This window comes from Neovison vison, chromosome 1, assembly GCF_020171115.1.
Source record: "Neovison vison isolate M4711 chromosome 1, ASM_NN_V1, whole genome shotgun sequence".
NCBI classification, from domain to species: domain Eukaryota; kingdom Metazoa; phylum Chordata; class Mammalia; order Carnivora; family Mustelidae; genus Neogale; species Neogale vison.
In genome coordinates this window covers 40845105-40871914 of record NC_058091.1, presented here as the reverse complement: position 1 = coordinate 40871914, position 26810 = coordinate 40845105, and the positions used below count along the sequence as shown (strand labels likewise).

Below are 26810 nucleotides of genomic sequence, written 5' to 3'. Positions count from 1 at the left end.
TACACTTTCTGGGGGTTGCGAGGGGGATAGCAGTTCTTGCGTCACAAAGTTGTGATAATAGGAATGGTAAGGCAACTGGCACAGTTCCTGGCACTGGTTAAGTTAGTGAGGGGTGAAATTGTGTATTCCCATTGAACTTTTTACATGTGCATAGTTCAAAATAAAAATTTTAATGTTTAATGTTTGTGTCCTGTTCTTTTGTCTTTTTTTCCTTTTCATCCTGGTCATTTGCAACCATTTCCCCCATGGTGGCTTCTTCGTGGTTGCCATTAGTTATGTTCTTAACTGTAAGGTTATTTTACCAACAAAAGCGGGTTTACTTGGGAATAGAGAATTGCAGTTGGGGCCTTACAAGCTATGGAAAAACTACAGGCAAGTCTGATAAAGGAGAGGAACTTATTTTACAGAAATGGCAGTTGAGAAGCGGTTGTTTTGAAAAGTCCACTGGGAAAAAGCAAGATGATTTTTCATGGAGTTGCGAGGGTAGCTGATTTCTTGCACACTGCGCCTCTCATCTTTTTCCCTCTTGGGGCCTGTAATTGTTTCTTAACTGTTGACCTGCTGGGATCTATAACTGGCACGTCTGTGTCATTCATCACTCTTCCTGGAAGGGACACTGAGTGGTTGGTCCAGCTTTCCTTTCTAGTCTCCCAGCTCTACTTCAATGAAGTTTCCCTTTATTAATTTTCTCATTAATTCTGAGGTTTTAAATGGCTGCTCCATTGTAGTTATAACAATTTTGTATCACTAGTAATGAGGAACTGAATGTCCCCACAACTTAAGCTTTTATTTCCTCATAATTGTTTTATCCTCCCAACACACACATGCCCTTAATTTATGTAAGTAGGTAGGGTTGGTGAATCTTTGCTATAGTTTGTCAAGTAGAATTTTCTGAATTACAGCCAAAAATGTTCATTTGGTTACCCATTTACTGAGTATTTACTTGATTGCCCACTTGCTGGAATCCTTTGGTGTTCCTTCTTCCCAGTTGTGTCGTTTCAGCAACCTCACCCTCTCCTGGCCTCCTTCCTCATCTGCAAAGTGAAATGCGATCTACCTCAGAGTTGCATTGGGCATAATGCACTGAGAACAGGACCTGCCACATACACTCCCAATGCCTACCTTTCTTGAACATTACCAGGTACTATATGGGTGATGCTACCTATGCCTACTTTTTGAAGTTTTGTCTAGTTGGCAATAACAATTCTTATAAAAATACATGAAATAGCCCTTGCCACCCACTTTGTGAATTCTCATGACTGGTCCAGTTACGGTAATCAAGGTTTGTATTCTAATTTTGTATGGCTTGTTTGCCTGTTCTTTAAGAAAGTTGTTTATATTAGCTCTACGAAGTTTCTATATAAGTAATGTATTTTTCTTTTGAGGCTTTCAATTTCAGTTTCTCCCCTAAAGAGCTTTGCAATCCTACATTATTGTCTTCATTGTTAACTTTTAAAATATTTACTCCACCTAGTTTGCTTTATGGCTTGATGTGGATGTCTAACTTTTTTCCAATTGCTACACTAATTTTGACAACATTTATTAAATCTTTCTTCTTGGGCTTTGCCCATTAAGGTAGTTTTTTTAGGGTCTGAACAAACTGTTCGGGGTTATGTCATGTAACCCTAGAGTATTTTATTATTTGGCAGGACTAACACCCTGTAGTTTCTTTAGAATCTTTCTATCCTTTCCCTCCCCTTTCCCATCACAGCACAAGCTGAAAAGAGTACTCTTGGGTACGCGCTGGGAAGCTCCAGCTTACCTACCACAAGGTAGACCTGGTAGACCACATCCTGGTCAGAATGGTGGTGTCTTTCCCTACCTGACCCATCACAGAGGGCTACGGCCAATGAAATGTGAGTGGAACAAACATGTCATCTGGAGCAACATCTTCGCAAGCCAGTGTGTTTTTCACCAACTTACCTTTTCCTCTGCCACGAGGCCAGTACGCGGCAGCTTAGCCACTGTGGACATGAGACACAAATGAGAGACCCTGTGCGGGCCAGGGCAGCCCAGCGTAAGCCAGGGACAGCCGACTGATGGAGCAGGCAAGATCGTCCCCTAGCGTACCTTTTACATACCTGTCATGTTCCCATTCAGAAGGGTCACAAGTTCTGTCAACAGTGGTATATATTTAATAATCTTCAGAATATAAGCTGCATAGCGTTTTAGAATAAAAAATGATATAACCTCAGGTACATGCTTTAGGACACTTGGATAAACAACAAGCAATTTGTCTTTGATGACCACCTCAAAGTGTGGTAAACTTCACAGTGTAACTTGAAAACAAATGTGGAGATAGACAATTATATCAGGGCATGTTGTCTACAAAAGAACATTCCAACAACTTAAACAGAACACAGCAAATAATTTCAAGTATTCAAGCAGTGCTTTCTGACCAAGTAAAAACCGTCTAAAAACCATTGATGTATTTTGACTGGGGAAAAGAAATGTAGCTGCTTAGTTTTTCTAAATACAGCATTTCTTTTCCAGAATGGGGCTGGCTCAGTCCAGCTTAAAAGCAGTGGAGGAATGATTCTTCCCCTTAATTGCTAAGGAAAAAATAAAATAAAGAAATAAATACAATAACAGGGACTGTGGCACAGAGAGAATGAGATACCTAAGGGACAATCAGCTTTCCATCATTGCATAGTCTCCCGAAGCAGCAAACATGAAGGACAACAGAAAAGCCACTTCATTTTTATACCATCCAGTAAGAACACATATACCCCAACATTCCTACCCTCAAAGAGAAGGCAGTTCCTGTCACATGAAACGCAGTGAGAAAACACACACCCTCAGGACTCTAGAAAGGGGCCGCTCAGTGTCTTTTGGCAACATATGAATACACACTGTGGGCTTGAAGGTGGAGCCTTAGAGCAGGGTCAAAAGGGCAGCTGCCTTTAGTCCTTTGTCCAAAGGACTGGAACCGTCCTCTTCTCCTAGCAGCTTCTCCAGGTAGGTGTTCAGGGGTCCTGTGAGGAGCAAAAGTAGCTGGGCCCAGGCCTCCTCTTAGGCTGGGCCTTCCAAGACCAGACACAACCACTGAAGTTCCTTCGCTGTGACAGCTGGAGCCCAGGCAACGCAGATGGCCCAGGCTCTCTCTAGCTCAGAAAGCACAGTGTAGAACAAAATGTAGATTGTAATCAAACTTTGTCATTATTAGGTGAATTTTTATAAATCAGACAGATTTAAGATAAAAAGCGTATTTTAGAGCTGCGAGTTCAGAAGCACTTGTCCAAAAGAGGGAGCACCTGGCCAAAGGCGCCGCAGTCTGACCATGGTTTAGTCTCATTTTAGACTGTGCTCCTTCTCTACGGGTGCTCGGAGGCTGCCACCAACTCAAACCACTGCCTCAGAGCATCGCTGAGCGTCTCAGGGAGCGCATTCACATCACGAAGAATGATATAGAAAGGGAATGGGAACTCTTCCATGTAGGATCGGATTTCGGGCATCTCTCCGGGTCCTTTAAATATTGGCACTTTAATGTCCAAGATAGAATCCTGTCAACAGAAAACATTTTGAAATTAATAAAACGGGGGGAACCTGGGTGGCTCAGTGGGTTAAGCCGCTGCCTTCGGCTCAGGTCATGATCTCAGGGTCCTGGGATCGAGTCCTGCATCGGGCTCTCTGCTCAGCAGGGAGCCTGCTTTCCTCTCTCTCTCTCTGCCTGCCTCTCCATCTACTTGTGATCTCTGTCTGTCAAATAAACAAATAAAATCTTTAAAAAAAAAAAAAAAGAAATTAATAAAACGGTATCCTTAACTAGTTCTTCCCTGATCTCTTTCACTAAAGATCTTTAGGTCTCCTATATCAAGTCTGCTAAAGCTTTTATTGCCTAGCTTTTTATTTTAATTTTTTACTTTTTTTTTTTTTAATTATGTTTGATTATTAAGAAACAACTTTTAGAACTATTGAGGAGGCAGATCCCTTTCTGCGCACCTTTTCCAGGAGAAGTAACACTGAAAGGGAGGGTAAAGGGCAGAAAAGAAAATCCAATTTTCCTAGAAGGGTATTATCTCATTTACTATTTGGAGTGATTCACGGTAAGTCTTCCCACTTGTTATCCTGGCCCTAATGTGGCTTGCAGAGACAGTGCTGTCCCCGGAACAGAACTGCCCTGTGATCATCTTTCACTGAGGCCCGCTGCATCCCGCTCTGAGAAGGGCACTGCTGGAATCCAAGGAACAGGAATGGGCTGGTCTACAGTTTCACGTGGGCAAGAACGTCATCAAGGCTGCAGTGCCTGCAAGGACACTCTGCGGAGGGCAAAGATGACACAAGAGTAGGAGTTGGCATAGCAAGTGGTTAGGAGGGTGGTCTCTGGAATCTGTCTGAATTCTGGTTTTCCTACTCGTTACCTATAGTCTGTGTTTCTGGCCTTCACTGGAAAGTGGGAATAATGACCCCTGCCCTCAGTGGGTTATTCACAAAAAACTAATATCATATGACAGAACGTCAGCAGGAGCTATGACAGATTTCAGATAGAATAGGTTGAAAGGAATCCCCACTTTGTCCCCAGATAAAGCAACTTTTAGTGGTCACTCACCCGGGAACTGGGATTGTCCAGTACAACAAAAATGACAAAAATGTTAGCATTCCGGGCGGCCTGGACTGCCGCTAAGACTCTGTCCTTGCCTTCGAGGAAAAGGCCACGTCCATCAGAGACCACCAGGAGGAGCTGTGCGGTTTCTAGAGTAGAACACAAAGCAGGAAAGGAAAAAGGGAACAAAACAAAAATCGCACTTTTAACAACTCAAACAGACTTGAAGACATGCTAGTGTAGGCTTTCTCTGTACTATTAACCAAACAGATGTCTGAAACTGATGAATTCTGGACATAGGCAAAAGGGACATTACTTCAGATGCCCCAGTCAGACATAAGGCTGCAAAAGACCTATGCAGCTTCAGCCAACAAAACAATGTCTCTGTCACATTAGGTCAATTTCATTGTATAGCAACATAGGAGAATTAAAACATATTTATGATAATAAAGTAGGGGTGCCTGAGAGGCTCAGTTGATCAAGCATCCAACTCTTCAGCTAAGATTATCATCTGGGGTTCGTAAGACTGAGCCCCATGTTTGGCTCTGTGCTTGATGTGGAGCCTGCTTAAGACGCTCTCTCCCTCTGCCTCTTGCAACACCTCAAAAGTATTGAGTAGGCCAGTAGATGAAAGTGCCCAAATCACGAACCTGGAAATGGTCTTTCAAATTTCTTGTAACTAATTTGTATATTTTTCTCTTCTTGACCCATTTAAATGAAAACTTAAATGGAGGGGCTATTAAAATAAATCATGAATAAAAGCACTTAAAAAAATTTTAACTCTTTGGGGAGCCTGGGTGACTCAGTCAATTAAGCATCTGCCTTTGGCTCAAGTCATGACCCTGGAGTCCTGTGATCAAGCCCCGAATCAGGCTCCCTACTTAGAATGAAGTCTGCTTCCCGGCCCCTCCCTCCGCTCCTTCCCCTGCTTGTGTTCTCTCTCAAATAAATAAAATCTTTAAAAAAAAAAAAAAAAAGTTTCACTCCTAAAAAAAAGAAAAAGCTGTTTCCAATGAAAGGCAATAATGCTTGAGAGCAGGCAGTCTTTCTCTGTCAAGGAAGTTCAGAAGGTGTCTAGAGGTGTTAGGAGACTTGCTTTATACGACTGAGAGATTTCAGAACAAGCTGAAAGAAGAATTGGGGTATTCCAAGCCCTAAGACAATCACTGCTGGATTAGCTGGTTTCTGCATTATGTCCTCCTCTGCTTCTGTCAGTAAAATATTACAGAATGTTCTTTATACTAAATTCCATATGCCTTGCTCCACCTTCACAACTCTGAACCCTACTAAGCATATACCAGTTCACAACGAAGAACAGTTAACCCTTGAACAACACAGGTCTGTACTGGGAGGGTAGGCCCACTTACATGCAGGTATCTTACGGTAGGTACTACATATATATTTTCTCTTCCCTATGATTTCCTTAACATTTTTCTCTAGCTTACTTTATCGTAAGAATACAGTATTAGGGCGCCTGGGTGGCTCAGTCGGCTAAGCACCTGCTTTCAGCTCAGGTCATGATTTCTAAGTCCTGGGATTGAGCCCCGCACTGGGCTTCCTGCTCAGCAGAGAGTCTGCTTCTTTCTCTCCCTCTGCTCCTCCCCACTCTTCGCTCACTCTCTCTCAAATGGATAAATAAAATCTTTACAAAAACTACAGTATAAAATACATATAATATGCACAATTGCTAATTAACTTTGTATGTTATCAATAAAGGCTTCTGGTCAACAGTAGGCTCTTAGTAGCTAAGTTTTTGAGGGGTCAAAAGTTATATATGGGTTTTCCACTGTGCAGGGGGTTGGTGCTCCTAACTGGTGCCTCCCACATTGTTCAAGGGTCAACTATAATTAATTCATATCTATTCCTCCATTGGTTATAAGCCTCTTGGGTAGGGGGTTCAATAAAAATTTCTGGATGGATAAATGGTTGAGTACAAAATTACATGAATGCCTCACACCTCTCCAGCTCCTGCTTACCTTCTCCTCAAGAGCATACACTCTAAGAGATGGTCATGGCTACAGGGGGAGGGAGCAAGCAGCTTGTGAATACACGCAAAAGAAAGGCACTGTGTTGGTAAAGACGAAGAACCGCAGCTCACCTGGACCGGCGTTCTGTGAGGGCTGCTGAGCAGCTGCAAACATGCTGGCTACGGCCTCGAGAAACTAAAGCAGAACCAGAGATGGGCTGTTATTAAACCGCTGAAACTCTCTTCCCATTGTCACCGAGACTGAAATTCCTCCTAACTCTTAAGTTATGATCAAGTAACCTTTCAGATCTCGAGGCAATGACGAGGCCCCTTCCAGCCTCCTGTACTAGGAACAGACGATCCTTGCACTGCTGGCATCTGTCCTTGGGTTCTGGAGCTCTCGGCACAGGCCTGCATCTGGCGTACACACCACTAGTGTTCTATAACACACCCCCGAGGAAAAGATACTTCCCCCGGGGGGTAAAGATAAGACATCACTACTGAAACAGCTGTCTCCTTTCAGAAGAAAATAACTAATGTCTAGTGCAACATAAAGAAAGTAGGCTAAATCAGGGTAGACATGGAGAGGACAGAATTATCATCCTATGCTGTGTTTTGAACTGAGTAAGTCATTGGCTATTTTTTATATCATTTTTTTCTCTAGGCTAAATTAAATAGGAGAGAGAAATTGGCCCATTTAAGGGCATGGGAAGATGGTTTATTTTTGCCAAAGTTCTAAATCTCTCAAAAACTAGGGAGCCAAAAAAATTAGTGACACAATGTCAATCTTTGAGTAACTGAGAAAAAGAAGTCACACCTGTTTGCTAATAGGTTGCCAAGGAAGTTTCTATTCCAGTGGTGCGTAAGGCTGACGTTTAGAACTGTTCTCCACTGGAAATTTTACCTGTTCTAAAATCATACCAGGGAGGAGAGAGTGCTAAAAATTATGTCTCTAAGGCGCCTGCGTGGCTCAGTCAGTCAGTTAAGTACATGTCTTCGGCTTAAGTCATGATCTCAAGGTCCTGCGATCGAGTCCCGAATTAGGCTCTCTGGTCAGCGGGGAAATCTGCTTCTCCCTCTCCCTCTACCCATTCCCCCAACTTGTGCTATCATTCTCATAAAAATGAATAAAGCCTTAAAAAAAGTTTTTTTAACTAAAAAATAAAAATTGTGTCTCTTCCCACACTTAAGAATGACTGTGCAGAGGACATTGATGTCGTCAGCATACCTGAGCAATCTTGGTTTTCTTTTGCTGGAATTTGCAGAGTCGCAGAATCTGGGACCCTGAAGAATCACTGAACTGTTCATGGAATGGATGTAATAGCTTTACAGACTCTCCAAAACTACAGAGAGAAAAACCAAATACAATGGAAATTATTTTTTGGAATGACCAACATAACAAAAGGAGGTTGATTTTCCCACTGGGATTAGAAGGCACACTTACCTGCACACGGCAATCTGACCCACTTCCAGGAGGGTTAGAGCGTTTCCAATCACAGCCAAAGATTCAAATGCCAGCTATGAAATAGAGAGTTAAGCTTAGGCTGACAGAATCAGAATATCTTCTAGTGCCTCTCAACCCTTTTTATCCCAAGAGTCCCACAGAAAATAATATTTTTGTCTGGCCCACAGGGAACATCAACATGGCTATTCACAATCAACCCAGAGGCCACTGTTAAGTTATGGCCAAGTGGCCAGAGACTGGGGCTAATAGCACAAATCCTAAACCCAGAATCCATTACGCTAGTAGTGAAGGTCTGCTCTAGACCTCATCTAATAAATGTGGTCCTAAGAGGTTAGGTCCGTAAAATTTTTAGCAATTTCCCCAGGGTGGGGGCACTACATAAGAAGTAATCTCTTGGGGCGCCTGGGTGGCTCAGTGTTGGTTAAAGCCTCTGCTTTCAGCTCAGGTCATGATCCCAGGGTCCTGGGATCGAGCCCCACATCGGGCTCTCTGCTCCGTGGGGAGCCTGCTTCCTCCTCTCTCTCTGCCTTGCCTCTCTGCCTACTTGGGATCTCTCTCTGTCACATAAATAAATAAAATCTTTTTTTTAAAAAAGGAAGTAATCTCTTATTGGTAAAAGATTTTAAAAACCAATGTACTTTAACCCATACATAAATGACAGCAGAGTTTTAGAATTTAAATTTCATCAAAAAGATAATGATACTTGTAGAATTTAAATCTCATTAAAAAGATAATGATACTTGCAGCAACTAACACTTAGTCAAACATATCAAGTGCTAAGTACATACTTCATTTAATTTTCACAACTCTGTATGAGGTTCTGTTACAATTCTCATTTTTCATAAGATGAAACTGACACATAAGAAGGAAATAAACTGATCAAATGTCATGAGGTAAAAAGGGAGGAACTTGGACCTAACCTGGGTTCACAGGTCACACTCTTTCTCTACAGAGCGTAGGTTGCTAGAGATGTAGGTTGCTCACTGGTTCACACTAGGTAATAGCATCACTGCAAAAAACATCCCTTTTCAGTGTCCATACGGTGGTAGCCTAAGTAATTCCATTCAGGGTCTTAAGTCTTACGAATACTAACAGAGCACTAACTCCAGATAATTTCAGACTTAAAGAGATGTACGCTGAACTCTTTAAAAATGATATTCATATATTATGTTGTGCAAGGTCATAAAAAATAGTTTAATAGTACATTGCATTTTGTGGAAAATAAACATTGTCAGAATTATTCTGGAGCTAGACAGGAACACAGCAAAGCTAAAAAACAACACAACTTAAGAGGCCTCCAACAGTAAGGGACCAAATTATTTGAGACATTCTGAAACCGCCCTTTTGACTTCTTTTAAAAATTTTAGGTCTTCTCAAGCACGGTATCAAATTCTCAGATAGGTAATTGGTATTTCAAAGTGCTTTCAGCCAGACATATTTAAAACTTCTGGGTGGCCATGGAGCATGGCTTGCTGTCAATTACTCATTAAACCAGCTCTGGGGTTCCTTACCTGTTTGGTATGGTTGTCTACCATGCTAGAAGAGTCATCAATGGCCAAACAAATCTGATACTGGCGTTTACTGGGTTTGGTCCTTCGAAGCCAAATCTTGTCTTTCCGAAACTGACTAGCGATGTATGGAATGACCTTCCGCATGTTCAGCCGCTTCCCGGTTCGATAGTCTCCTCTATTAAATTTACCCCAATGGGACCAAGATTGGTTAGCAGCTGCTCATCCTCTGATAATTTTTTTTAAAAAATACAATTACATTGTAATACTTTATAACCAATAATACCAAATAACCATAACCTGGCACACGCAAGCATTCCTTGTCCATTGAGAGCTGAGGGCAGCCAGGAAAACTGGGTATGTAGGTAATAATAATTAGGTTCTTTCAGGAAAGCTAAGACACATTTTAAAAATTAGAAAAATATGTTTGTACTTATTAAGTCTTGGACTCTTTTCTGTTCAGAAGCTGAGTTTGGATAAATCTTTGAAAAGATCCAGGTGAGTGACACATGCAGCGAGCCCATATAGCCACCCAAAGGCTCAGCCAATTTTCCCATCAGATGTTAACGGATCAAAGGAACTGCATTCAAACCGAACTTCAAAGCCACTTCAGTGTTTAGCGATAACATGAAACAGGGTACACAATGACATACTGGTGCCCGTGCAGCACAAACAGCCATCATAACCCAGCACTTTAAGTGACTAGGGGTTGAGCTCAATAGAAAAGTTGACACTGCCATCTTTTCAGGGCACTGCGAGTGAAGCCAGGGTTGAAGACTTACTTGAGCTTGGCTGCCTGGGTTGGCTCTAATATGAGACGAAGCTGCTCACACAACTGTTGCGAAAGCGGCGCAGTTAAGGCCAAGTAACTCTGCCACATCTCAGCTGCAGCCTTCTCCTGCGACAACAACGAGTAAGTTACCCAGAGAACATCGGAGCCAGCCAAAGTCATGAGGGCAAGATGAGGCTTGAAACAGAGCAGCAGAAAATGACCTGCATGAACCTCATCAACAGAAGCTAACTTGAGAGCTGCTCTTAGCAAGCTGCCAGCTAGTTCACGTCCTTAAAAACGTCCCCTCTTCCACCGAAACCACAACCGTTGGTTCCAAATGAGATAGGATGAAAAAGGCAGAAAATAATGGAATTTATAGCCATCTCAACAGTTTACTCTCACCATCTACAAAGGCACTTCGTGTGAGTGGGGCACTGTGGACGGGGAATGATGGTGCAGCAGATCCAGCCTCGGAACTGTGGCTCTCAGGGTTATGTTTCAGAAGCAAGAGTGATGAGTGCAAATCTCTCTACAGTGTGCTTCTACCCTAGACACAAAGCTCCAACTATGGCAGAGCCCGCATACAGGTCTGCAGTAGGAATGATGACAGCAGGGACAAACATGTATATAGACAGTAAATTGAGGATGCAAAGTCCTTAATGAAGTTCTAATTAAAAACGAAGCTTCTGGTTAATCTGTGCTGGCATATTAGGTCAGCCAGCAATAGTTCAGGTGGCCTACTCTGAGGAAGACCTATTTTGTGCCATTTTTCAATCACTGTCCTATCTGTTCTATCCATTATAGAGTGAGCAACAGGAACTCAAGGAAATAAATACATCAGCTTTTCTGTTTTAATTAAGCTACATACTGAGTGGGAAAGTAGGCAGAAAGCAATGGATGGACGTAGGCTCCATACACTCAGTCCCTTGTACAAAGGTAACTGGTGCTAAGAACCTGTTAAGCTTGCTATATCTTTAAACAAAACGAATAAACAAAACAAACAAAAAAAAAACAAGATTATCTTATGAAAAAACCAGTGACTTACTTCTTCTGGGTTTTCAGATTCATGCGGCTGCCACATTTCTAGCTGTCTCTCCAGCTCCTGTCTTAGCTCACTGATGTCTTTTAAAAAGGGCTAAGGAGAAAAAGCCACAGATAAGAGGCAGACTAGGTTGAAATCACCAGCTCATTACCACTGGCTGCCTTCTTCTGAGCAGTATGAATTACAAATACATACCCCTGAGACACAAAGCTTAAGCAATTTAATGGCACAATGAGAAGATGCCAGACAACTGCTTCCCATTTTGTAGACATAAGATAAAGGAAATTTACCATTTAGAAGAAATCCATCCAGCAAAAGCAAAACAAAAAACCCACAAAGGTATTAATATCAAAATGTTCTTTGATTAATTAAGACTCTATTAAGTCAAACGATTAGGGAAAGCACCATTAAGTCTGCTCTTCTTAAAATGTAGGCATTAAGCCCAAGATCCTTGCTCCTTCCATCAGCATAAACTGTGAGCTGCCCTACAGGCTTCTCACACAAGGATGCTGGACATGAGAAGAGTAAATCTGAGAGCCTGAGGCTGGAGGACAAGCCCACCATCACGGTCAGGTAAGGACAGACCACCCACTACGACCCTAGGATGAACTGCTGGAACAGTGTTACCTGTTTAGAGAAAACAGGTCATACTGACAGTTTTCCCAAAGACTTTGATAAGGGAAGATACCTCTAAACAACCAGATATATCATGAAGTTCTAAAAACAAAAATTTAAGAGCAGTTTATAACTACATTTTATTAACTTGTTAAAGCAGTAATTTGTGAAAATTTTCATACCTGAAAACCTGTGTCCATGAGGAACTGATGGGCTGTGTGAATGGTCGAATCTCGGCTTCTCTCTGCTTTCTCCTTCTCCGTCTCTTCATGGGATAGGTCAATCCTGGGATCTTGGTCTTCCGTTTTAACAGCTTGGGTCTCCACCTCCATCTCATCAAAACCTATTTGTACACAAGGACAGAGTTGTACTTACCATAAAACTAAACAGAGATGAGCCTTCACAATTGCCTGCCTATCCTAACAAGTACTCAAACTTTACTCCTTCACTATCCACCAAATTTCTACATACGGGTTCCACATGTTGCTTCTCTTTGGGTCAGTCACTTCCAATTCTGACTCCCCTAACCTCCCCTCCTCCCCACCGTGATGTTGAAGGCAGCTGTTCTGCAATGAAGGGAAATAGGGGAGATTCCCATTTACCCCGATAAGCCTTGTAGGACTGTGTGATTCTTTAAAGTACGTGCATATAGAACTTTGATAAAAACAAAAACTCAATTAAAGTCATAGTTCCATTCTATAAATGAGAACACTGAGGCAAGGAAAATATGAATAATTTGCCTCAACCTATAATGAGAGGAAGAGGCAAAGTCTGGATTCTTAATTTTCATCAGAGCTATGCCATTCCCACCGCCATATAATGGCTGGGCAGTCGACAATTCTAAAACCTAAGAGAAGAAGAATAAAGCAGGAAAAAGGGCTTTTGAATTGGGCAAGTTCTTTTGAATTTGCTTTTATTCCACTGCTGGTAAAGTTGTTTTTTTAAGGTGTTAAAAGCATGTCCTTTATTTATTTATTCTTAAATAAATTGCCTAGTAATAGCACTTGGTCAACGATGAAATGGAACTGTATTTAAGACGTTTGGTTATTTTTTCACATGCATTTTCCCCATTCTTCTTCTTTAAATATTTTTATTGCATTTTATGCTAATATATTCCATATTTTCACATAATTGAAAACCCTTCTTTAATAATCAAGAGTGTATCTTCTGGTCATAAAGAAGTAAGTGTACTATTTTGTTTTCTGCATATTCAAAGACGACTGAGGGCCTTTTGCCGGAATCTCAGGTTTCTGAGGTCTCCTTGAAGGACAGTGTCTCCAACGCCACTCCTCCACCTTCTGACTCCCAAGTGAACTATAGTGGAATTAGCATAGACACCTATGCCATGGGTTTGGATGGCGAAAGAACAAACCGGATCAGGCCACACTACATAAGAAGGGACTTTTCTAAGTCAGCTTAGGAGGGATTTCTTCACTGTAGTACTCACCAGGGCGCGCCGTGGTCCCTGACTTAACCTCCTCTGGCTTCAGCTGTTCCACATCTGCTGCTCGGAGCTCCTCCTCCTCCGTGTCCACGAAAGTATCCTCTATCTCCTCTTCCTGGTCCCCCCTGGAATCTTTTGCAGACTGTTGCTGCTCCTTGCTGGCCACATCTGCCAATAACACACACAAACACGTAGAGAGCCTAGGTCTTTGCAGAACAAAGTAATCAAGAGTGGGTATAGTTTGTCATTTTAAGCTCCTAAGATCTTATTCCTGCTGGTTCTCCGCTGACCAGCTATGAGGCATGAACACAGTGCTTGGTTTCTCTGTGCCTTGGATGCCCTCCTGACCTACTGATGTAACTGCCTATTTTCTACCACAAAAAGAAGATGCTTAGCTAGGTTTTTACTGCTCTTACAAGAAACTGAAGCAGAAGAAACAGGCTGGACACCTGACTCAGAGCAGCTAACAGAATTATCCTACATTACCAAGTTATGAGTAGAGAACCTATAATGATTAAGAGTGAAACAGAGGATACAGAAAAACCAATGTTGAGGATGAGCTCTGTGATCTTGAGCAAGTTCTTAAACTTGTTTGGCCTCAGTATGCTCATCTATAAGATGGAAATATTGTAACTCATAAGATTATTGGAAAAACTTCATGATTATTTAGCAAATAGTTGGAATTGTATTTGGTACAAAGCAAGAGCTCAATTCATGGTAGCAATTATTATTACTGTTTTGTTTTTCTAAAAAGTGAAGACAGGGAGAAAATAATTCATGATAGAACAATCATCTCTGAAACAATGCTCATAGATATAACAAGAAATATTAACACCAATATATCAATATATATATATGAAACAATGCTCATAGCTATAACAAAGATATATTGACACCAGTTTACACGTTAGGAATAAAATATTAAAAAGTCACCAAGAGAACAGAAAGAGAGACTGGGTAATGACTGACCACTCCTCTTTGCAAGTGAAGTTTTTCTCTTTTCACTTAAGAGAACACAAACATTTCTTTTTTTTTTTTTTTTAAAGATTTTATTTATTTATTTGACAGAGAGAAATCACAAGTAGATGGAGAGGCAGGCAGAGAGAGAAGGAAGCAGGCTCCCTGCCGAGCAGAGAGCCCGATGCGGGACTCGATCCCAGGACCCTGAGATCATGACCTGAGCCGAAGGCAGCGGCTTAACCCACTGAGCCACCCAGGCGCCCCAAGAGAACACAAACATTTCTAGTTCACAGCTCTTGCCATTGCAGAGAGTGACCTCACAGTGACTATGAAGGAATGCCCAATACTCAGAAACCCCGAGATTAGCACTAGGTTTGGATGTGGCAAATTGTTAGCCAGGATATGTAAGACTTACACCAGACCCCAAAACCCTGAACACTTTTACTTGGCCACAGATACTTTTTTATACCAAAACCAAATTGCATTCCTGCATAATTCTTCTTAGAGAGAAAATAGTTCCAAAAAAGCCATTACCCATTCCTAAGATGAATTTCTTTATCTGCTGGGCATACGGTCATAAGAGTTGAAACTCTCACAGAAAGCTGAGTGAGCAAGCAGAAGCCTTCCCTGAACCATACCGTACGTCTGTGCATCATAAGGGTCACTGCCGTCTTTAATGTGCTCAAATGCATCTGCGTCCTCCAGTTGGGCCTGGGGCTGGGCTGGCCCCTGCTCACTGTGGCTCTCCATATCCACAGTCCTAAGTCGCTTATGGACATGCTCACTGTGATCACCCACAGAGCGCTCGTTGTCGGCCTGTCCAGGTTTCCTCTTGAAACTCTGTGGGAAATAGGTGGAAATTCATTAGAGCTTTGTCTATAATGGCAAAATGACTAACGTCCATCCACAGGGGGCAGGTTTACTAAATGCGGTACAACCACAGAAAAACGGAATTCAGTGCAGCTATTAAAAAAAGAATGGGCAGATCTCTATACACAAATACAGACTGATCTGTATGATATACTTTATATCTGAAAGGCAAGGAAGAAACACACATCCATACATAAGCTACATATGCAAAAATACATGTAAAACAAGACAAAACTAGTAGCACCAACCTTCTCTTAAGTGGCTTGAGGACAGGAATAAGATGGAAGCTTTTTAGGAGATTGATTTTTATATAGGAACTTCATTTCATGTTCATGAATTATACCCCACTCAAAAAAACCCTAATTTTTAGGGGCACCTGGGTGGCTCAGTTGGTTGAGCATCTGACTCTTGATTTTTGGTTCAGGTCATGATCTCACGGGTCATGAGAGAGAGCCCCTGTGTCATGCTCTGTGCTGGGCATAGAGTCCACTTGGATTTTCTCTCCCTCTGCCGCTCCCCCTACTCACAATTGTGCTTGCAATAAATAAATAAATAAAATTTTTAAAAACCTTATTTTTAAAACACAAGAGAGTAAGGACAATGGAAAAAAGACTGGCTAGTACTGGGCAACAGCAGCCAACACCTGGCTCTTAGGCTGCATAGCAGGAATAGGGAGGAGAGAGGTGTGTCCGTGCGTGTGTGTGTGTGTGTGTGTGTGTGTACACTCCCCCACAGGGAAGAAGCCCAGGGTCCTGATCTGCTTGCTGTGGTTACCATCACATTGGGGGAGACAGCAAAGCTTCGGAGCCTGGCTTTTTTAAAACCACACAGCTTGAAGAGAGATAGAGACCTGTGTGTTTTTCCTGGTCTGTTTCTGGGAAGCCAGCCGGGCAATGAAGTTGGATTCATGGCCTTCTGCCTGGTTTGCGTCCGCAGCTCCACTCCCGTGTTCCTAGGAAATGCAAGCCACAAAAGAATGAGGGTGGAAGATGCTGTATGAGCACCTGGTTACTGCAATGGATTAGTCAGTTGAGCATCTGCCTTTGGCTCAAGTTGTGATCCCAGCATCCTGAGATTGAGTCCTCTATGAGGCTCCTGCTCAGCGGGGAGCCTGCTTCTCCCTCTGTTTGCCACTTCCCCTGCTTGTGCTCTGACAAATAAATAAATAAATAAAATACCCCCCCCAAAAAAAGATTCTCTCCCCCTCTACCCCTCCCCCATGCTCATTCTCTCACTCTCTGGCCCTCTCTTTAAAAACAACAGTGAAAAAAACCTTTAGAACCTGGTGGGCAGCAAGGAAAAGGGAACTACTAACAGAAGCATAGTACTGGCTCTACAAGTCTAAACTCAACCTATCTTTACTTGGGAGCTTTCTAAAAATTAACATGAACCTGATTCTCCCATGAAGAACTACCAGTCTAACAGCTTCGTCTCTTTAAGCACAACACTTAAGTACAGCGTAGAGCCAACATTCTAGGGTTTGTTCTGAGAGGCAAATAAAAGTAGGTATCCGATCATTTTCCCAGGGAATGGAAGATCTTTTTAGGTGTCGACTGCTAACTAGATGGAGATTTCACCCAGGGAAAAGAGACCCTCCCAGAGGCAGCTGGCGGCGAGGGACTATCACCTCCTTTCCCTGCTCCTTCTCGGGCGCGGCCCCAGCCAGCTCGACAGCCTGTGCGCTCTGCACACTCTCCAACCCAGTCTGCCCGCAGGAGTCATGCTCCTTCCTCTCCGCGGCCTCTGGCAACTGCTCCTCTGGGTCAGAGTTCTCCCCGCCTTCTTCTTCTTCCTGCAGGGTAAGCAAACACCACATTAAAATGCTCTGAGGGAGACTATAAGGCAGCGGGGTGGGTCCTGTAACAAGCAGGTGCCCAGCTGCTCACTGCAGGGAGGGTGTCTGGCAGAAAGGGGATTAACAGAAACTCAGTGCCGCTCAGCAGCGCCACCTGGTGCTAGATAAGTATCCTAAAAGATTCAGATCCCAACGAAGTAACTAACCTCTCCTCCTCCCCCTATTTTAACTTCAGACAAACCAGACACTCCACAATACCTGGGGCTGGAGACCTTGATCCACAGGAATGCCATCCTCTGCGCTGCCCTCAATGGCTTCCTTGTCCTCGTCCTCCAGAGACTGCTGCTCATCCTCCGAGTTTTCTTCAGGATGTTCAGCAGTATCTTTGTCTTGGTCTTTAGCTCCTGTGTCCATCTCTTCCTCCCCCTCTTGCTTCTCCTCTTCACTGGGGTCTTCCTCAGGCTCATGTTGACCCTGACCTTCACTGTGGTCAGCCTCGATCTCTTCCTTTACCTCCTCAGCTTCATGACCTATTTCTTCGGTATCCATTGGCTTTTCTTTAATTTCCAAAGGATTTTCTTCTAGATAGATACAATAAAAAGTAGAAACACAGAATTCAACGTGATTTAACATGGGATCGAGTTATACAAGTTCTGTTATTAGTCTTGAACCAGGAATTGGGACACTATGGCCCCCAGGGCCAAATCTGGCTGACATGCCTCTGTAAATCAAGTTTTACTGGAATACAGCCACATCCATTTGCTTACCTATATGTATGTTTAGCCCACCCACCCTGTATTGCCTAGGCTGCTTTCACACTACTACAAAAGCAGAATGGAGTTTTTGCAATCCCTGTCGTAGCTTATGGCCTATAAATTATGATGTATTTATCTGACCTTTACAGAAAAAGTATGCCCACCCCTGCTCTAAACTGTAATGTATATGCAATTGTCTGGATGGTGCATTTCACTAAAAAATTCCAAGTAATCCCCTAAAAAATCCTAAAAGCCAGCACAACAATATAGGAATATTTTAGACCAAGGACAGGAAATGATATTATCCTTGGGAAACATTGATAGACATTCTTCTTTATCATACACAGAAAATACGACATACAATTAATGGAAAAATCCTATTTGGAAAAGTTTTATTTATTAAAAGAACACTCCTGGGACACCTGAGTGGCTCGGTTCGTTAAGCGTCTGCCTATGGCTCGGGTCATGATCCCAGGATCCTGGGATCGAGCCCCATGTTGGGCACCCCGCCCAAGTGGGTGTTTTCTCTACAATGTTTCCAACACCAGAGAGCTCTCCCTAGGGAAGTCACCCAAACGGAACAGTGGGTGACAGATTACTATCAAGCGCCATGTGATTTCTCTTGATTATTCAATTTCATTCATCTTAACAATGGCTTCATATTTCAAACTAAATACACAACATAAGCATAGCAATCAATACTGAAACAATCATTTCCCTAAGAAAGCTAAAACTAGACTCCGCAAGAGGCCTACGTATACCCAGACTGCAGTGTTCACATCAACCCACGAGACGGGGCATGGAGATAGCTGTGGGGAAACGAAGCTTTGTGGGAGGAAGCACCACCCAGGTACTGTACTGCTAAAATAGAGGACAGGAGAGGCCATTATTGGCAAAAACCTGCTGGTTTACTTTAATTCTACTCAGCTTACCCTTTAAGCCTAACTCTGGTGAGAAACACTACAGAGACAAAGCAAACAATTTTCTCAAACTGGAATTGAGTTGACCAGACATGATTTATAACCTGGCCATGATATGGCATGAAGAAATTGATAACTGCTCATTTTCAGTGAATTCCAACTGGTCTCTTAGGTTTTGAAAGACACACCTCCTTCTTCATGGTCTGTGTCCTCACTGCCATTCTTATCTTCACTGTCTAGGTTCATGTCATCTGGAAGGTCCAAGGCTTCAGGTTCTGGCAGTTTCTCCTGATTGCCATGGTAAGGGTCTACCTCATTCTCATCATATTCCCTCTGTGGACAATGAAGAGAACAGGAAACAAACAAACAAACAAACAAAAAAAACCATTTTTAAAAAGGATCATTTGCATATAATTAGCTCTAAGCAGTTATGCTAAAAGAATACAAAGGCTCTTCTCTAAAATTTCCCCCCCACTTTAGAATTTTACTAATGCTTCCAGAATTTTCATGCTGGAATTTCAAACTCCACTTTCTGTGCAGGATCTCCACCAATAAGAGATACTATGTTACTTAATTTCATAAAGGAAACAAAGGTAATGAGGAGATATATAGAAAAGAATCACAGAGTTTAGCCAAACTCCAGCATGAGCCCAAACAGCATGAAAACCACCTCACTCCCAACCAAACTAATTACATAGTTTATGTCCTGCTGACTTTGTTACATGTTCTTTTATGAAGCAATGGGAAAACAGCTGATGAATAGGAAAAAATGTCTTGACTCTCCCCAGGAGCTGTGTGGTATTAACAGCCCTGGCCCAGAATCAGGGGAAAGATGGGTTTCAAATCCTCATCACCTCATCTACTTGTTCATTAATTTTGTCCTGGCCTTGTCCATCATCAGCAACTTCTGATTCTTCCCTTTCTTCCTTCTTATCTTGGTTTTTATCTCTGTTGGACTTCCCAGCATCCAAGTTGTCATCTTTGGCAACAAGTCCACAATCTTCCTAAAGGTCAAAGGAAGAAAAAACACAATCATTATTCTCAATCAAGAAACTGCTTTCATGGGGCGTCTGGGTGGCTCAGTGGGTTAAGCCGCTGCCTTCGGCTCAGGTCATGATCCCAGGGTCCTGGGATTGAGTCCCACATCAGGCTCTCTGCTCAGCAGGGAGCCTGCTTCCTCCCCTCTCTCTCTCTCTGCCTGCCTCTCCATTTACTTGTGATCTCTCTCTGTCAAATAAATAAATAAAATCTTAAAAAAAAAAAGAAACTGCTTCCACATAGGTTGATTCTACCTAAAGTAGCTCTTAGGCATGTAGAATTTCTGCCTGTTGGGCCAATCCCATCGTAGTATCTAGCTGACAGAGTGCCCTTCATGGGCCAACACCCTTCATGGGTCGAGAGCAGTCTGACTTGACCCAGATGGCAGCACTGATGGCCAGTGTGTAAACAGTGCGGTGGGCCACCCTGTGCTGCTGTAGAGTCCCACCCAGCGCTGGACGTCTCCTAAGCAAACAGTTGGAGAAGTTCAGTGGTCAACAGTAGAATCGGTGCATTTGCACTGAGTCTTCTTAACTTCCTTTCTGTAACACATGGGAAGGCCGACATTAGACCGTTCTTCCGGATCTGAATACAATCAAGTACGAAAGATGGAAGAGGAAAAAAGGAGAAAAAAGGGATGAAAGAAAGAAGAAAAACAAAGACAGAAAAGGAAGAGTAGTAAATTACAGGGAGTGGTAGCTGGTGGGAAGAATGCCTCATCTCAACCTGGGGATTAGAGGATGGGGGGAATCTTTTAATTACCTCATCCATTCCTGGTCCTGTTTCTTCAGTTTTACTGTCTTCTTCCTCCTCATCTTCCTCCTCCTCATCATCACCCCAAAGCCGCTCATCTAGTTTGTCAGCTTCCTCGCCATTCAGATCACCCATCTGTTTATCCAGGTCTCCGCCCTCACTGTCTGATTTCCCATCATCTTCTGAAAGGGAAGGCACTGAGCTTAGTGAAGCAAATCCCCGAACTGAGAGGTCTGTGTGTGCCGAAGAGGCATGGACCCCTACCCGGCAAATACCCCACCTGAGATTGTGTTTCTACACTGCACAGGCAGATGTCTTTAGATCTGCTGAAGTAGTCCTACTGTGTTTTACAAACGATTTGAAGGAAAAAAGAAGTCCGTAATGTGTGATATTAGCAAACAGGAGGATGGTGGGATAGCTGTCAGGGAATCTACTTCTAGTGCTGCGGGGAATATTCGTCATGGGACTCAGTAACTTCACTGGGTTTTGGTTTCTTATCTGTGAAATGAAAAAGTTAAACTATAGGATTTCCAAGGTTCCTCCCCATCTCCAACACACCATACAATTCTATTTTATCCAACATTTAACATCATGTGGCTAACTCAATCAGAATTTTCTTGCTATTGTTTTTGCTCAGTGTCTGCTGTGTCAAAGATTAGATTCTTATGCTGCTTAGGAAATGTGTACTTTTCTACTCTACAGTCAACTTTCATTTCTGTAAGATCTTTGCTTACAGTAACACAGAATATCTCAAATTAATCTCTAGACAGAAATTTAGGGCAATAACAATTATGGAACAAACATGACAGGTGATGATGTCACGTAAAAAATCACATTCTCAAACAATTTGTAATGAGAGGGGAATGTTCATAGGTTAAATGAAAAAAGCAGACTACAGTGGCGTCTGGGTGGCTCAGCTGGTTAAGAACCCAACCCTTGATTTCGCTGAGGTCATGATTTCAGGATTGTGAGATCAAGCCCTGCATCAGGTTCTATGCTGGGCATGTAGCTTGCTTAAGATTCTTTCTTTTCCTCTCTAAAGAAAAGGATTAAAAAAGCAGACTATGAAACCATTATGGTGTGTGTGTGTGTGTGTGTGTTTGTGTATGCAAGATATGAAAAAAAATAAACTAAAATTTATTAAGTGGTTTGGGTGGTAAGCCTAAGGGCTATCTATTTCACACCTGTACTCTCGTTCCAAATCACCTATAACAAATGTCTACTATTTGGTAAGTTTTTTTTAAGATACTACCCTGACCAATTTACTTTTGAGCTGAGAGCCAAGCTCTACTAGGGATATCTCTCCTTGCTCTTTCAGGCTTCGCTGAAGGGGAAGTAACTGCATTGAGCACCTGAGGCAGCCAAAATACCAGTCAACGTCTCAGTTCACTCAGAAGAATCTCCAAAACTGACCACAGACTTCTGCTCAGTGGACACAGGGATGAAACGTGCATGTGCTGCTGTGTTCATCTGCAGTTATGAGAGTAATATGGAATTTCCTATATAAAATATTTCTTACAAACGAGAATGAAAGGACAGATAATCACAAACCTTGTTCTTCAAGCTCCCCATCATGCATTTTCCCTTCAAAGTCTTCTGACATCTCAATGGCATTATCCTCGCCCTTAATGTCTGATTTTGAGTCAGGATCCTCTTTATCCTTTTCTTGACCTTTCTGAAATGTATCTTCTGCCTATATCAAAAAGCATTATAGAAAAAAATAAACACTGTAACTTCGCTAATGTTTATTCGACTCTAAATAGAATATAAATATTTAAATGCCAACATTAACAGCATAAAGTTATCTCTGGGGAGAGAAAAAAGGAGAACCAACAGGGATAACCACACACACAATAATTTCCGGTTTGCTTTAATATGTCTGTAATTTCCAGTTTTACTGTACTGGAATTAGAGAATATAGGATTTTGTTAAAGGTTTCTCCATGTGAATTGTTTAAAAAAATCCACATATTTAAAAGAATATGCATTCTTTAAAAAAAAGGAATGAATTCTTAAGAAGGAGGACAAAAAAATTCAATCTTCTTATATTGTCCACATCTTTAATATTTTTATCACTTTGGTCTCTCATACATAGTAACTGAATGTAATTTTGTTCACCTTTCCTTAAACTATATATTCCTATATACTCTAGGAGATATTTGGGGCAGAAGATTCATGACTGTCTTATTACGGTTGGATTTTAAAAATAAAAACATAATAAAATCCTATTACAAGAATCTAAGCAAAAGAGAAAAAGTAAGTTTCCCCAGCACCACCATGTTCCAAAACTCCCAAAGAAATTAGCCTCAGTGACTTTCTGGTCCATATGTTTATCCATGAATACACCTAGACGATCTGTAGCAATAGCTGTCTCCCAACATTTTATGAAACAATGATCCTTTTTTGTTTAAAAAAGGGTTTTTACAATCTGCTTTTCTTTTCTTTCTTTCTTTTTTTTAAAGACTTTCCAATTAATTTCTACACCCAATGTGGAGCTCAAACTCATGACCCCAAGGTCAAGGGTTGTATGCTCTACTGACTAAGCCAGACAGGCACCCCGGCTTTTCTTTTTTAAAATTAAAAAATGTCCCACAGATAAATATAAATGTATCAACATGGAAACCTATCTCATTCTGTCTAATTAACTTACAGCACTGTTCTGCATAGATGGCATCATAATTTATACAATTTCCTCCTGATAAATATTTGGATCTTTTCACAATTTTCACTGTTACGAATAACACTATAGGGAAAATCCTTGTACAAAAAAAACACTCTTTCCTATACCCATTTATCTTTGACCTTTATTTGCATTTCTATCAGAAAATATGGAATTCCTAGGTTAAAGAATACACACAATTAAAATTGATTAGATACTGCAAACTGTTCTGATAGCTTTTATTCCATTTAATGTTTTGTGATTTGGATTGCACTTTTCTATTAAGTTTATAATTTTTTTGCTTTAATTTTTTTCCATGAGGAAAGTACTGTTGACGAAGTTAAATTTGAGAAATTTAACCAAAAAAATGCATGTGTATTAAACAGAGCTCTACCACATCAACACTAGCATAACTCTCTTGGTTATTCTTTCCAGTTTTCCCTTCAAAGGATGAAAAATTGAAAGTGGTTTGTCCCTTTATTTGTAATAGCTATAACCATACCTTAAATAAAAACTTATGGTCTGCTTTAGACTTTTAGAATATAGGTGCTAAAAAGAAACTCCATTATCTCTTATTTCTTCAAGTCACAGTTGATAAATCTAAATGACTAATAATAGTATGTAAAAAACAAAACAAACAAACAAAAAACAACATTCCCAAATGAGACAGGCATTTAAAAAAGGAACACAACAATCTTAGCCCAAAGCATCTATTTCAAAAACATTTTTGATTCCAACCAAAAGAGGATATAGATTAAAATTTTTCAACAGGTCTTAAAGACATATAATAAAACATGTTAGTAGTAAACACTGGCATTATTATTTAATGCACCTGTTACCTAAAATAGTCAATTTGTTTACCCTTAAATGAGCCACTACCAAAATTACTTTAGAAAAATCATCAGCAAAGATCTCCCCATTTAAAATAAAAACTTTTAAGTCATTTCCCTCTTCAATTATAGCCATAACTAATGACTGAGCTGCAATGTTCCTTTCTGTAGTCTTTGGCTTTTTATTTGTATTAAGCTTTTGTATTCTTAGGGCTCCATGAATCACAGTTTGAAAACCATTAACCTAGCAAGAAAAAAAAATTTGTGTAAAACTTAATATTGAAAAGAAAGGAAGAAGGGAGTGAGTTTCTGTAAACCGTATCCATGCTTCAGGCATATGAAAACGTACCTGTTCTTCATTTTCTATCTGGTCACTCACATCTTTCATGCCCTCGCCTTCCCCAATTCCACCACCTTCATAGTCATGGAACTCAGTTGCTCCCTCTCCTGCTGAATCTTCCATGAATTCTTTGGGCAGGCAAAATCCCTTCAAAATAAGAGCGAACAACTAGGTATAAAAGCAATAAAAGACAGAAAAAAAAATTGTTTTAGCTTTTCTCTAGCTCAGCATTTTCACTCTGATGGAAATACATCCAGTAGACCTTTGATATTCTTTTCTTTCTTGCTGATAACAGTTATTATGCAGGTTCAAAGCTTGACATCAGATTTAACATGTAAGGTTTTGAGTTCATAGAGGCCCTCTGGTGTGTAATAATTTCATTTAGCAAGACAAAAATCTGAATGAATTATATACTAGAATAATATTTAGGAACAAGTCACTGAGCAAGGGTAGAACCTCTCAGTATCTAAATCCCAAAGGGATTTCATCCTTCTTTATTTACTTCTCAAATTAGTAAGCCTGAGAAGAAAGAGAGGAGGAATAGAAGACCTATAATCTGCTTCTAGTTACTGAAGCAGATGACACAGTGGGAGATTTCATTTTTACTTGAAAAATCGAAGAAAATTTGGTGTGATGCACAAGTAAAATGTTATTTGTAATATAAAAAAATGCCTCCCTCTCAACTCTTGAAGTAAAACTGTCACTCTTGGTATATGTGCCACATCTAGCATTTTCTGCCAAGGCACGTGGAATGGCATGGGGTCAAGAGTCAAGAACAAGATGAGACAAAGAAACATATGTGAAGGTTAAGAAAGCAGTGTTTTATGTTGGAAAATAGTTTGCAAAGGAAAATCAACTACTAGCATGTGGGACAAAAATGAACAGAAAGGGGCGCCTCGGTGGCTCAGTGGGTTAAGCCACTGCCTTCGGCTCAGGTCATGATCTCAGGGTCCTGGGATCGAGTCCCGCTTCGGACTCTCTGCTCGGCAGGGAGCCTGCTTCCCTCTCTCTCTCTCTCTGCTTGCCTCTCCGTCTGCTTGTGATTTCTCTCTGTCAAATAAATAAATAAAATCTTAAAAAAAAAAAATGAACAGAAAAACATGTAGAAGGTATGTGCTATGGTGAGTGCTGTGAAGTGTGTAAACCTGGCGATTCATAAACCTGTACACCTGGGGCTAATAATACATCTTATGTTAATAAAAAAATTTAAAAAATTTAAAAAGCCTGCGAAACCCGGCACTAATGGGCTGGAGTATTTGGTACTGGCTGCTCGAGCAAGCTCCCCATGCACAGTCCTTACCTCCTGGGCGAGCTCTGTGAAGACCTGGGCAAGCACAGAGAGCAGTTTTGCAGTGCTACGGTGAGTCGCCAAAGACATGGTCAGGAAGAAGAGGACGAGGTCTGAGTATCTGGACAGCATGGGCACTAGACGCACCAACAAGCAGCAGGACTGGCTGAAGAACTGCGGGCGAAAGATCACAAGGCCTGCTCACACCACGTAACGGGTACTGGGTTCTCTCTGGGGTAATACAGATGTTCTGCAACCGGACAGCAACAATCGTTGCACAACACCATGAATGTACTAAACGCCCCTAAAGGTAAGATTTATGTATGTCTTATCTTACACACACACACACACACACACACACACCTCTGCTCTCTGGTATTTCTTCCTTGTTCACACAAAACCTCACAAAAGTACACTTTAAATTCTGTCACTTAAGCTTAATTTAGTTAACAAGGTTTTTTGTTTTTGTTTTTAAAAATGTTTATAAATGAATTCTATTCGGAATCAAAGCTGGCACAGGAGACAATGCTACAAACTTACAATGTCCTACAAAGTAAGTTGCTCCTCTGGACTATTATGGACACAGCAACTGCCCCTCTGCTGGCCTGTTGTGAAGGGAATGGTATTTGCAGGGTATGGCCATTCAGCCTTAGTTGAAGTAACAGCACCCACATTAACATCAAGTACCCAGGACTGTGCGATTGGGTATGAAAGAATTCCAAGACAACAGATACTCTGGATGGCTGGCATTTTTTATATCTATGCATCTTACTACTATAACCCTTAGCTAGCAAGTCCTAAGCTTTTCAGCTTGTCAGTGACGTTTACATGCATAAAGAAGTCAAATTCTTAGTGATTTTTGCCACAAAGGCCTGCTCTGGGACCACCCACATGGAGCAAAGCGAAACCCACCCTGCCTTTGGTCGGACCACTCTAGACAGCAAGAAGCTTATAAAGAACCATTGGTTACCGTGTGCTTCGCTGCTGTGCCATCCTCACCATATGATTTCAGCCTCTCCAACAGCTCAGAGATAGCAGAAATTATCTTCTGCACATGCAGAGCACTCACGTCGGCCCACAGGTCATCCTCTAAGAGTTTTGTTAGATGTCCCGACTGCAGTCTCTCAAAGCCTGGTGCCTCTTTCATTCACAGAAAAGAAAGACATGATGAATAACACAAAATAAACCCTTTCATCTCCATTCATCCAGTCATTCCTAACACTGGTCCTTAAATATCTAGCCACAAAA

General features: G+C 41.5%; 1 protein-coding gene across 2 annotated transcripts in view; it reads right to left on the bottom strand.

The window, feature by feature from the left end:
* Nucleotides 1-2112: 2112 nt before the first annotated feature.
* Nucleotides 2113-26810, bottom strand: part of MDN1 (midasin AAA ATPase 1) — a 167289-nt gene continuing 142591 nt past the window's right edge. Inside the window, exons 82-102 of one of the 2 annotated variants that reach the window (XM_044245581.1) lie at nucleotides 26533-26702; nucleotides 25575-25736; nucleotides 24284-24421; nucleotides 21998-22139; nucleotides 20456-20625; nucleotides 19510-19659; nucleotides 18844-18988; nucleotides 17239-17561; nucleotides 16813-16977; nucleotides 16036-16137; nucleotides 14954-15155; nucleotides 13359-13523; nucleotides 12094-12254; nucleotides 11300-11389; nucleotides 10265-10380; nucleotides 9486-9660; nucleotides 7954-8027; nucleotides 7738-7852; nucleotides 6642-6705; nucleotides 4550-4692; nucleotides 2113-3503 (exon numbers count right to left, since the gene is read on the bottom strand). In XM_044245581.1, the coding sequence (XP_044101516.1) occupies nucleotides 3315-3503; nucleotides 4550-4692; nucleotides 6642-6705; nucleotides 7738-7852; nucleotides 7954-8027; nucleotides 9486-9660; nucleotides 10265-10380; nucleotides 11300-11389; nucleotides 12094-12254; nucleotides 13359-13523; nucleotides 14954-15155; nucleotides 16036-16137; nucleotides 16813-16977; nucleotides 17239-17561; nucleotides 18844-18988; nucleotides 19510-19659; nucleotides 20456-20625; nucleotides 21998-22139; nucleotides 24284-24421; nucleotides 25575-25736; nucleotides 26533-26702 (3161 nt within the window). In that variant the 3' untranslated portion in view covers nucleotides 2113-3314. Of the gene's footprint in view, nucleotides 3504-4549; nucleotides 4693-6641; nucleotides 6706-7737; nucleotides 7853-7953; nucleotides 8028-9485; nucleotides 9661-10264; nucleotides 10381-11299; nucleotides 11390-12093; nucleotides 12255-13358; nucleotides 13524-14953; nucleotides 15156-16035; nucleotides 16138-16812; nucleotides 16978-17238; nucleotides 17562-18843; nucleotides 18989-19509; nucleotides 19660-20455; nucleotides 20629-21997; nucleotides 22140-24283; nucleotides 24422-25574; nucleotides 25737-26532; nucleotides 26703-26810 lie in introns of both variants that reach the window. The other variant, XM_044245572.1, reaches the window with a different exon arrangement.